Source organism: Adiantum capillus-veneris, chromosome 20 (assembly GCF_014529385.1).
Source record: "Adiantum capillus-veneris isolate H3 chromosome 20, ASM1452938v2, whole genome shotgun sequence".
Taxonomy (NCBI): Eukaryota; Viridiplantae; Streptophyta; class Polypodiopsida; order Polypodiales; family Pteridaceae; genus Adiantum; species Adiantum capillus-veneris.
The window spans coordinates 95,173,512-95,185,789 of record NC_140950.1 but is presented as its reverse complement, the minus strand read 5'-3'; the positions used below and the strand labels follow the sequence as shown (position 1 = coordinate 95,185,789).

The 12,278-nt window shown below is 46.0% G+C and overlaps 1 protein-coding gene across 5 annotated transcripts in view; it reads left to right on the top strand.

The window, feature by feature from the left end:
- The window catches only part of TERT (telomerase reverse transcriptase), a 165,444-nt gene that overhangs the window by 87,679 nt on the left and 65,487 nt on the right, over window positions 1-12,278 (top strand). For 2 of the 5 annotated variants that reach the window (XM_086492672.1, XM_086492675.1), the window contains 2 exons: window positions 1,513-1,825; window positions 1,977-2,956. In XM_086492672.1, the coding sequence (XP_086348798.1) occupies window positions 1,513-1,825; window positions 1,977-2,956 (1,293 nt within the window). Of the gene's footprint in view, window positions 1-1,512; window positions 1,826-1,976; window positions 2,957-3,148; window positions 3,475-12,278 lie in introns of all 5 variants that reach the window. The other 3 variants (XR_015185583.1, XM_086492674.1, XM_086492673.1) reach the window with 3 other exon arrangements.

Here is a 12,278-nt window from a genome sequence, read left to right as displayed (position 1 = left end):
CCTGACATTCCATATGCAACATGTGCAACTGGCCAGTAGAGTAGGATTGTCTGCAATAAGTGGTGCATTATTAAAATCTCCACAAAGAAATGCATCAGAATGCCAACTGTATGTGGAGATAGCTCTCCATAATCTTGCACGATCATTAGAAGCTGTAAAAGCATAAACCCCTCCTAATTTGAAGACTTCCCCATTAATAGTACATTGAATCAACATCCATCTTCCATTTGGGTCATTATAAGGTTGTAATTCATGCCGAACAAGCATAAGCACTCCCGAGTAATTGGTATTGCGTGCATAAGCAATCAGTATCCCACAAAGTAAGAAGTCTGACCGGCAAAATGATGCTGATTATGCTCTTGGAGAACTACCATATCCACTTTACATGTATGTACATAGTGCCAGGTTAGCCTCCACTTGTCATGATTGCAGAACCCATGCACGTTATATGAAATGCATCTCAGTGAACCATGCATCCTATGAGATATATACAGAGGACAGCCACGCAAGAGAATCAAGTGGAAGTGCCCATGAGCACATCCACATCTACTGCAGAAGCAACCATAGGTGGATCACAACAAGGGATAGCAGAGAAAGTTCGAAGAACTCCTGGCAAAGAAGCCAATTTTCCTATAACCGCTTCTTTATATGAACGGACCACCTTATCCCATGCCTCCTCCAGAGACTTATTATCCATTGTAAAGAAGCTTCATTTGAGGTGCAGTCGTCAGCGGGGGCACATAATGTCGAGAGGAGGCTGGAGCTCGAACCTTAACTGTCTTCTTGGGAATGATCCAAGCATCCCTCACTGTGCTCTTCTCTTTGCCCTTTCCTATCTCTTTTTCTTTTTCCCTTTCTTTCAAGACTGTAGGAGGAGGTGCAGTATGCATCAACCCCCGTTTTCCTTTCCCCTTATCCACAAAGGAGGGCACTGCCGAACTCGAAGCACCAGTGTCTCTAAATTCCGGAGGGGACTTTGGGGGTAGAGAAGGCTGTGAAAGGGGTTATGCCGAAGGAGTAAGCAGCAAATGGGGCTCCACCGTTCCGGGCATTATGATTGCATGTGACCAAACTTACCACATCGAAAACAAGAATTGGCAATTTTGCCCCATTTCGGCTTAAAAGGGCGTTTCCCTACTAACGGATCATCTCACTTCACGCGTGCACACACATACCCACCCACCCACTCGAGCTGTTGCCACACCCCTTCTCATGGCCCCCTGATGGTGTTGCTAGCGTGCATGAGAATCGACACCTGGCTTCATTACTCTTGACCCCTTTTTAAAGTTTAAGAGGCTGCTCACCTGCGAGGCCATGACCCCTAGCTCATAGTGTAGAGTGCGCGTGCCCAGCAAAGGATACATCACACAAGGCAAAACGATTGTTCAATTAAAAGGAACTGCTATGTTTGGCCATTTCGTCTTTATACGGAATTCCTGTAGGAATCTTTTTCTTTCAAGGAAAAACAATTAATGCACTAAACAAATATTCATGTTTGTTTTTGTGGTAGAGATTTATCAGACTCGTTCTCAGAAGGGTTTTGTTAAAACCAAAAAAGTGCAAGCAGAAAAGGGAGAGCATGGCTTTTCCAGCCACAGTCAAGTTGTTGCATTTATTTGGGCTGTTTGTAGGCAAATAGTCCCAGAAGAACTTCTGGGCAGCAAAAGGAATTGGAGGATTTTAAGAAGAAATGTTTATGAATTTGTCAGCCTTCGTAGACACGAGTCATTTTCTCTGGCGCAGGGGATGTTCAAGTTAAGACATTCAGAGTACTCTTTGTACCCTGAGCAATGCCTCAATGGTTGTTGCCATCACAAGAAGTCGGGTAAAGTTCACCTGTTGTTTCAAGTACAATTGGAAGCTTTACTTGTGCCTCCTGTCTCAAATACATGTGGAATCTTCCCTTGTTTTTCCCCCCTTTTAGAAAACTCTATCTTCTTGTTCTGATGATTTTCTAACAATGTCAATGGAAACAGGGACTAGTTCAAGAGCTAGCATTCAAAAGCATGATAAACTGGAGTTCAGTGATTGTTCAAGGCTTGGTTCTGCAGGAAGATGCCCCCAAGATAAGACGAGAAGTCATCAGCTGCTGAAGCAGTCAATGCTTGAAAGTTGGATATATTGGCTGTTTTCTGGTCTGATAGTCCCATTGATTCAAGCTCATTTTTATGTGACAGAGAGCGAGAAATTTAAGCAAAATGTGCTATTTTACAGAAAGTCTGTGTGGGCAAATATAAAGTCCTTTGCTGTTAAACAGATGGTGAAATGTAACTTCAAAAGGCTGAATGTAAAATCCACATTTCGTCTTCTCAAGGAGGGATCTCTAGGTTTTTCACGTGGACGCTTACTTCCAAAGAAGCTAGGAACAAGGCTTATAGCGAATCTTGGCAGTTCATCTACTTTCTCGGCTGATTGTGTACTTGCCAATGTTGCACTGAGTGGAAATGAGAGTGGGAGGAGGAAGAAATCTGAGAACTTGTCAAAGGCTTGCCATCAGAAAGTCTCTATACGAGAGACTCAAAGGAATAGTTTATCATTCAAGCCCATCAACATAATTCTCCGTGATATACATAATTGTCTGAAATATGAACAAGAAAAGCATGAAGAGCACTTAGGCTGCTCGGTCTTTGATTACAATGATGCATATCTTAAATTGTTGCCATATATCATTAGCCACAAGAGAGCGTCGACTGCTAATTCTCCGGTGTACTTAGTCGTATGCGATGCATTTAAAGCTTTTGATACGGTCAAGCAGGACAAACTCATGGAGATTGTTTGTGAGTTTGTTCGCGAGGAGGAGTACTCTGTCAGGCGATTTGGTTATGCATCACCAAACATGAAATCTGTGAAGGTGTTTCATGAGAGGTCTACAACATCAGCTATCAATAGTCTCACTCCCTTGGACTGTCTTTTGACTACAGCAGAAAAGCAGAGGAATGCTGTTTGTATCGATTTGGTAGCTCTCTCTCTCTCTCTCTCTCTCTCTCTCTCTCTCTCTCTCTCTCTCTCATTTGTTATGGTCATATTTTATTCATTTTGTGTTGCACACTATTGTATTGCACACTATTGTATTGCACACATGATGGTTGTAATTTTCAAGTTTAGTGTCATAGGTCATTCTGGCTAATAATCCATTTCATTTCATTAGATGCACTCGACCGATTGCTCGAGGGAGAAAGTACAATGGACTACATACCTGGAGATAGAGGCCGCACATTTCATCACCTCCTTCACCATCCTCCCATTACTAATCCCTATCGGTGCCAACCATAAATACCTATTACTCTCTTTACTACTGCACCATTTACATACCCACCAATAACACAAACTGGGTACTGTCTATACCCACCATGCATATGAGGCAGAATATCAGCTGGACCCCTCACGTACAGCTGGAGACACTCAACAGCCAGCTATCCTCCATGTTGTACACTAAAGCTATCAACAACTTCTCCCACCAACCTCACACTGAAGGTATTACTGCAGAACAGATGGTTTTTGATGATGAGCTCAGAGAGCCATACAGGTGTCCCCGTACATAGCGCGCATATGCTTGTAGAGCTTCTAGGAGTGACGTTCAACCGTGCAATGTGTGAGGGTCTTCATGACACTTGGAGCTTGTCTACTATAGTGTCTATCCTCAAGGAAAGGGACCCTATGGAGCGTGGGAACCATCGTACTATTATGATTGGGCACACATTTATACGGTTGTATGCATCCATTCTTGATCAGCAATTGAGCAGATGGTCAGAGAGAGCAGGCATGCGAGGAGTGGGACAGGCATGTTTTAGGCGGGGGTTTTCTACTCTTGTTCACATTCTGACGCTTAGAGCTATTATTGAGGAGGGTAGATCACATGGGAGGAGGATTTAGTGTAGCTTTGTGGATTTTCACAAAGCATTTGACACAGCTCCTAGAGACAAGCTGATGCACAGATTACAGGAGATGGGGGTACCCACAAAGCTGATTTGGGGAATTATGGCACTCTACAGGTCCCTGGAGGACTATTGGGGTGAAGCAGGGATGCCCTCTATCTCCGATGCTCTTTGGCATGTATGCGGAAGAGGTTTTTGATTACATTGAGAGGGGAGGTGAGAGAGGAGCTCAGTTGATTAGGACGTGGATTCCATTGTTGTTATATGCTGATGATATTGTGCTGATCTCTAATTCCCTAAAGGGGTTGCAACGTCACTTAGATGCTTTACATGCGTTTGCCCACGACAGTGGATTGTCTGTCAACCTTGGCAAAACCAAGGTTATGGTATTTAATACCACACCACAGTGGGTTAGGAGATCAACACCCACATTTTCTTATGGCTAGGAGTCAGTGGAGTATATAGATGCATAGTCCTTGGAATAGTCCTTAGTGGGCCAATGTTTTCATTGAGGAAAGCAATTGAGACTATATTGACCAGAGCTTGGTCAGTGGAGTATATAGATGCATACACTTACCTTGGGATAGTCTTTAGTGGGCCAATGTTTTCATTGAGGAGAGCAATTGAGACTATATTGACCAGAGCTTATGCTGCCCTAGGCAAACTAGAGAGGATGTATTCCAGGTTCAATTCTAGAAACCTCGAACAAAGCTATGGCTCTTTGATACTTAGTGAAATCAGCTATGCTTCATGGAGTCCAGATATGGGGACCTTCAGTGGACCACCACAGCAGATTTGGTAGCACGGATGAGTGGAGATGTATGGAGGCCTTTGGTTTCTTGAATCTCTCAGATGATTAGAGCTAAGGCTTGAGTACCTACTACCACATGAGATTATCAGAGTAGAGCTAGTTGCATCTCCACGTGGCCGATGCACTCACCAGATCAGTCTCCTTTTTGCATAGTTTATGGGACCTCCCCAGACAGATATGCTCGTTTAGCTCTCGAGTCTTCCCGACAACCAGCATTGCAAGGAGATACTACTTGCTAGTATGGGCAGATGACATCATGGTTTCAGTTACACGGTTTCAGTTACACGGTTTCAGTATGGATAGATTTCCTTCTTTCTAGTACTCTTTGGATGCACCCTCTTTGTCTATTACACGTAGAGAGATCACCACTATCATCGGTCAGGGCCTGTCTCAGCTTGACGCTTGGAGGACTTGGATTAAGCCGGTGCAAGGGTTGGACACAAAGATGGCTTTCTATACAGAGCATCTTCTCCAACTGACGGACAACGCGTTTGTGACTAGACCTAGCTACATGGATACACATTTATCTTGGGACATACGGTGCGCTATCGGTCAGCTACTCACCTCTTCACATTAGCTTGAGGTCGAGACTGGCAGATTTAGGGGTATAACTATAGAGGGCTGAGGCTAGAATATGCCAGCTATGCCATTTGGAGCTTGAGACAGAGCTGCATTACATATGTCATTGTCCGGTGTACTACAAGATACGTGGGCGATTTCATTCACTTTAGAGAGGATTTTGGACCACTATTTAGGGTCATGAGATATCAAGATCAGAGATCTTGGGTTCTTTTTACTTGAGATATGTAGACACAAAGAGAGCATATTGCAAAGACTAGCAGAAAGACAGGCAAATTACAGAACCTACTAGGCAGACAGATGGGCCTGCCACTTAGCATAGCCCAGATGTCACCCACACAAGAGGTATGTTGATTGATCTCTCTACGGAGCTAGGGAGATCCAGACGCCCGTGATTAAGGGGTACCTCACAATGTCGACAGAGACTATGATGGAGGATACGGATTCCTTTAGCTCGAGATGCGAGACGCTCAGTACGAGTACTTACATGGTTGTCATGCCAAGGGCAACCTTGAAGGTCAAGGACCTGGCCAAGGGCCGATTGCCAGTGGGAAGGGATTCTAGGCCAGGTGGCTATAAAGGGAGGCTGGGCGAAGGATTCAAGACACGGCAGTCCCATGGATTCACACAGGTATGAGAGCTATTTTGGGAGCCTCGGGGTCGTGGACCTCCTCTTGCATGCTTTTGCAACTCTAGAGCATTGAGAAGAGCCCTTGACAGGCGGGGAAGGCTTGGCGGAAACTAAGGAAGCGTGTGCAGAGCCGCTTGTGGCAAGGGGGGAGAGAACGACGACCTCCACCAAACGCCGCGAGGACGGGCTTGACTCGAGTGCGAGGCCGAGGGGAGCGGTTTTCATCATAGGCTCGATGGCCGGGGAGCAACAGGCAATACGCTCTCTCTCTCTCTCTCTCTCTCTCTCTCTCTCTCTCTTCTTCTCCACAGCGCCCTGCCCCGCCATAGCCGACTACAGTTGGCCTTTATTTCACACTAAAACGCCCAAGAAAATTTGACCTTAGGGAAATTCAAATTTTCAAACTTGGTTGGAGAGGGTACCCGGGAATCCCCCCCCCCCCCCCCCCCTCCCCCTTCCCTCATACGGTCGGCCTCAGAACTCGGCAAGCCATCGTGTTGGAGGAACCACCCGACGACGCAGCAGGGATATTTTAGAACTTTTCAAATTAGGCAAAAAATTTGAGATGCATCCAAGTTTTAAATCCGGGAAGCATCAAAGTTTTGGTGATTTCACGATAACATAACTTTGCAAGACAACTTGGTTTTTTGCCCGGATTTGTGGCTTTCGGCGACCATTTATTTACAAATTGCGGTTGCGGGCGTAATTAGCACGGGTAATTATCCGCGTCTGTGGTGCATACGACGGCTACGAGCTTTTGTGGAATCAAGGTATTCTTCTTTCTCTTACTAGCACTACACAGAGTTGCCATGGATTCCGAGATCAATATGACTTTTGATTTCGAGCACCATACGTCCGATACTCCCATTGATGGCTCACGACCAGATGCTCTTGCGGAGGATACCCGCGAAGCTACGGGAGGAGATAATGCTTACGAATTGCTTGGTATTCAAGAATTTCGAGCACTTCAAGCACGCGTATCTGTGATGGAAAAGAATTTTGCATCTTTAATGAAAATGTTAGTAAATTATCCTTTTTAGTGTGCAATTTATGCAACAACAAGACACGGCCTTGTTGATACACATATGCATGAGTACGTAGCCGATCAGGGGCAGGGTCCTCCTGGTAAAGGACAAAGTCCCCCTCTCTATTCTCTGCACTCTCTCACTTGAAAGGAGGTAGACGAGTTGTTGAAAATAACAATGTCACCAACTTTGAAGGGAGAGGAACGAGAGAGCAATAACGATGCAGTGAATATCTTTCTTAGCAAGTGGGAAGGAATTCACGACCTACGGCGTACTCTGGATGTAGTCAGCGCACTGAAGACAAGTGTGACACTAGAAGACAAGGCCTTACGGTGGATGTGAAACCGGCCCGTAGGGCGGTAGGCGTTGGCTTTCACCCAAAAGTCTTTACTTTAGACACACACAGAGAGAACGTACAAAGGAAACTTGTGACAGGAATTATCACTTGAATACACATACGGCTCGGAAGCTAGAATGCCCCAAGCAGACGCCGATAACCTGTAGGCCCCAAAATTGGCGCCCCTTTCGGTATTTCTTAATTCTTTGAGAGGGTAAATTACAAAGTAAGGTCCTGGGAATCCTTTACCTGTATCACACTAGATACTACCTGATTTGGCCAAATTTTGGCAGCATAACAGCCCCAAAACTCGCGCGAAATCAATTCCCCTGCTGGATCTCACTTGCACTGGCGTAAACCCTCTGATTCCTGCCCAAAAATAGTAAATTCAGCTCGCTGTATTTACTGGTTTTTGCCTTGTTTTCAGCCCCAAACAGTCCCCTAACTGTTCTCTGCCACTGGGGCACGATTCCCAAGAGTTCTGGCGTCCATATGGCTGAAAAACAGTCAATTTTCTGCGCATACACAATGCTGGATTTGCACCTGTACGGTGAGGTTATGACCCTCATCGGTGCCTGCTTTGGAGTAGCAGCTAGCTACCCTTGTTCCTGCTCAAGGAGGCTCTTGCCTCCGCACAAAAGCATGAACCCACACAGCTGTACATCAGTCAAATGAAGAGCCCTCTTGTGGGGCATCACATAACTGCACATAGGGGAGAGAGAGAGAGCAGTGTGTAGTGTGCAGGGCATCACTCCTAGCACCACACTGTACATGGGAGGGAAAGAAAGAACTCCATAGCTCTTAACCTGTCAGGTTCTCAATGAAGCATCTCCGCAGCATAAATCGACTGCCCCCTCTGCTGCCCTTGACCTGCAATGCATTTGTGAACAAATAGATGCAAAAAGGGGAAGATTTCCATGGTTGCCAAAACCTGCGTATCGCTGAAAACGCAGCAAAACAGCCCTGTAAACACGCATTTGATGCCTTCCAATGCTGAAAATGAGCTCCTTAGATGTAGGTAAAGTCATGGGAAGCTCAAAAATGGAGAGAAATGGCTGAAAATCAGAGTTATCAGCCTCCAAAACTGCTCCAAAGAGTCAGTTACGAGTTCTGTTCTCCCAAACTTGGTAAATTGACCACTAAGTGCCATTTGGCACTCATACATGCAATTTTTCCGCATTGGGCTTCTTGCTTAAAAATATCTCAATTGGTGCATCAGTTGACTTTGCAGCAGAGTAATAAAATGTTTCCCTGGTCATAACGAAGGTAATGACGCGAACACATTTCACAACCCAAAATAGCAGTTCCCTAATTTTTAGGAGATGTTTTTGTTGGGCTCCCACTGGTCATCTGACCATCTATCCTCATTGGGACCGCATCCAAAAGTGCAATGTGGCCCAACTGTCGGATACTTGCTGTTGGTGATCCCACCTTGACTTTATGCCTTTATTGAGTTCACTTCCTAGTATCCACCAACTTGCTAAGTGCGACGGGGGGGACCTACATGATCTTGAACTGAGCCTACACATCCTTTTACTCTATGAGTTCTAGTGCTGACCAACTTTCCGTCTGCGGGTGAAACTACCGTTCACATTGTCCATACAATGTCCGACCATTTGCAACTTCAAAAAGAGGGTCTCAAAAATTAAACAAAAATCATTGGAAAGAAACCAGCAACTAAGGTTAGCAGTTGCCACGTCCTCGTGACAGGATGTCTCTCAAGGAGAATAACATCATACCACCAACTTGGGCAGCCTTTGAGGCTGTATTTAGCAGAAATTAGAAGGAATTTTGTAGCGAGGAAAAGGTGTCGTGCTCTCCAGAGTGGGTGCTCCTCAGTGCAGTATGCATGAAACCTCACTTCAATAGAAGAAACATCACACAGGGACATGACTGAAACACAGAAGCGAAATATGACTCAAAACACGATTCGACTCAAAACAAAATACCACTGCAGACTCAACTTAATGAAACTCGACAAGCTCAAAGAACCATACAACTCTGGTTGGCAACACATACAGCTCCAAGCTCAGGACTCAAGGTACAATGGGGTTGTCGAGGCTCCAATGTGCCGGGATGGTGTAGATCTGTGATGAGAGACTCTAGATAACTGACTACACAAAAATAGTTGACACATAAAACCCAACAGCTATGGATACATACAACCATAAAGCATAGTAACAAGGAATGGCCGTTTTCAGGTCTCCGTTCCCCGTTCCCCGTTCCCCGTTCCCCGTTCCCATTCCGAATCCCCGTTCCGTGTTTCAAACGTGAGTACCCGTAACAGGGAATGGCATTTTGTTCCGCGTTCCCGTTCCCCGTTACCGTTCCGGTTTGCCATTCCTGGTAACTATGCCATAAAGAGCCACCAACGGCTCACCAATATCTAATCCAGCTAAGCATATCTCTGAACTGTGATGGTGGTGCGTTGGCCATGGTGTCGACTGGAGTACCACCCGTATCCTTGCCACGTGTCACCGATTAGGCAAGCGAGTCTGTCTAGTGGTTGACTGTGACTAATTGCCTGTCCGTGCGAGTGACAATGTAGCCCTGCTAAAGGTTGCCTGCCACAAAATCACTCACTGTCTCGGTGATAGAAATAACTGAAACTGCTAAAAGATCCTAAGACTGCAAAATAAATCACTACTGCGTTGCCACGGTGAAAAGATTGTAATGCAGTCACTCAAGAGAAAGATTAGTCGCCACAGTACCCGAAGTATCCGTCTCTGGAGGTGGAGCCATCAAATCAATTGTGAAACCCTGTTGTTGGTGGGCTCTGCTGTCAATAACTGGGCCGCTTGTGAAGGGAGCAGCCACCTGCTGCTGCAGGGCAGAGGGTAGCACCTGTCCTGTAGTGTACTGAGGACGTCGAGTAACGTAGCCATGGCGGTGTGCACCAGCAACACCGTCACAGCAAGGAACGTTTTGCATCTGAGGCAATGACATCGACTGAAACCCCTGAGGATACTGTTGATTGTGGTAGTGAACTGGAGGCTGTGTGTAGAGTCCCATCAATTGCTGAGAAGGACCTATTGCTGCATTCTGCATTGGTGTACCTGATCCAATCTATCCATATCCCACACCCATCATCGTAGGCTGGGTAGCCCTATTTCATGTAGAAGCATTTCTCTAAATCCTTGTACGTGAGCTTGAAGGTCATTAATCATTTGGGAATTTAACTTCAAGGCTTGTTGTAGTGCGAAAATAGTAGCATTCCGATCGGCGATGGCGCTCTCAGCGACTCGCAGAGATCCCTCCATAGCTGCATAAGTAGGTGAGTGACGCTGGTGTGTAGCTGCCAGCCGCTCTGCCCCAAGCTCAATGGTAGCAATGGCTTGCCTGGACTCTTGCAATATATCCTCAGATAGGTGAAAAAGTGATATAGAGTCCGAAGCTGTGGAAGATCCCGCAACATTGTCAGGTGGGAGAGGGCTGGCAAGTGGCACTACTGGTGGTGGATTGGGAGCATGCCTCGCTAGTGGAGTAGATACTGGTGGTGGAGTTTCTGCAACAACAGGGATATGTATAGGAGAAGAAGCATCTGCAAGCGGGATGCTGTGACTAGATGGAAACCACATGGAATAGTGTGGATGAGACAATAGAGGCCGTCGCAATGAGAAAACAGTGTAGGTACATTGCATCTTTCCTTACTTACTTTGGCATCTCTGAGCAGGAAGTAATACTTTAATATAGCCAAAAGCCTTTTATTCCTTGCATAGTCTGGGTGATTAGTACTCAATAGATCTTGACAAGCCTGGACGGTTGCATCTTTGGAACGTTGGGAGTAAGTCCTAGTGGTTGGTTTTACGGAGGGAAAGCTTGTCATCCCCAAGGCATGACCAATGCGTGTAGCTGTGAGTGTGTGACCACGTACCTTAGGGAAAAGCTTGAGAACTTCATGGACCATATCCACACGGACATTATCCGGTAGATTTGCATCTGCCAACGTTGTAAGACTTAGTGTGTGCAATTGATCTCTAGATAGAACTTCTCCAAGTGATGGATGAGGCCGTATGTGAAAATTCAAGGTGAATTTGGCGTGACTTTTTGATGTCTCAGGCCTACCGATTTGATGGCTGAGCACTTGTGTGTTCTTCTTTTTATCTTTAGGACGTACATTTTGATCACTAGAAGGTTCTGAAGTCTTCTTTTTATCTTTAGGACGTACATTCTGATCACTAGAAGGTTCTGAATCTGGCTTCGACTCTGAGGACTCTGTAGATGCTTCGTAACTGTCATCACTGGGATCCCTTGAAGATATATCAGTGAGGCCGTGGCTGGAGTGTTTTGCATCTTCCTCAATCGAAGTTTCAGATTTATCAGACAAAGATCTCTGGTGCAAGTTCCTTTTACGCACCTGCTTGCTTTTTCCAGCCATAGGGAGTCTCTATAGTCTCAAATATTTGGTGTGGTGTCTACTGATGAGCACAAGCCTGATGATTGCAAGCGTCTCTCCAGTGAGATGAATTTTTACAGAAGCATACATCAACATATCTCTCTCTGATACGTCACATCACAGCATGCACTTCCTAGAATTTTCCCACAACAGCATACATCGCAAAATTTCCCACAATCTCATACATCAGCAATATGGTTGTACTGTCGTTGTATAGACTCTTGCAGTAGTATGGTTCTCTACTATCGCTGTATGGATTCGTGCAGGGTCGTTGTCGTTGTATGGACCCTTGTAGGGGGGAGGCTTACAGAGGGAAACGGGTACGTAGGTCGACGGCCGAAAAGGTAGAAAGGGGCGAGGGTTGGGGCTGGGTTGAAAAGAGAAGAGGGCTAGAGAAAGCTAAGTAGGTCGACGATGCCAATAAGATAGGGTCTAGGGGTGGTGAAGGGCGAGGCATGGGTGGTGAGGGGCGAGGGTAGGTAGGTCGAGGGGACTAAGGGCGAGGGATGAGGGTAGGGGAGAGTGGTGCAGGGTAGGAGCGAGGGGGTGTTGATGGGCAAGAGCACAAGGTGGGGCGAGGGTGGGTGGTGAGGGGCGAGGGGATAAGGGTAGGGGCGCGAGAGG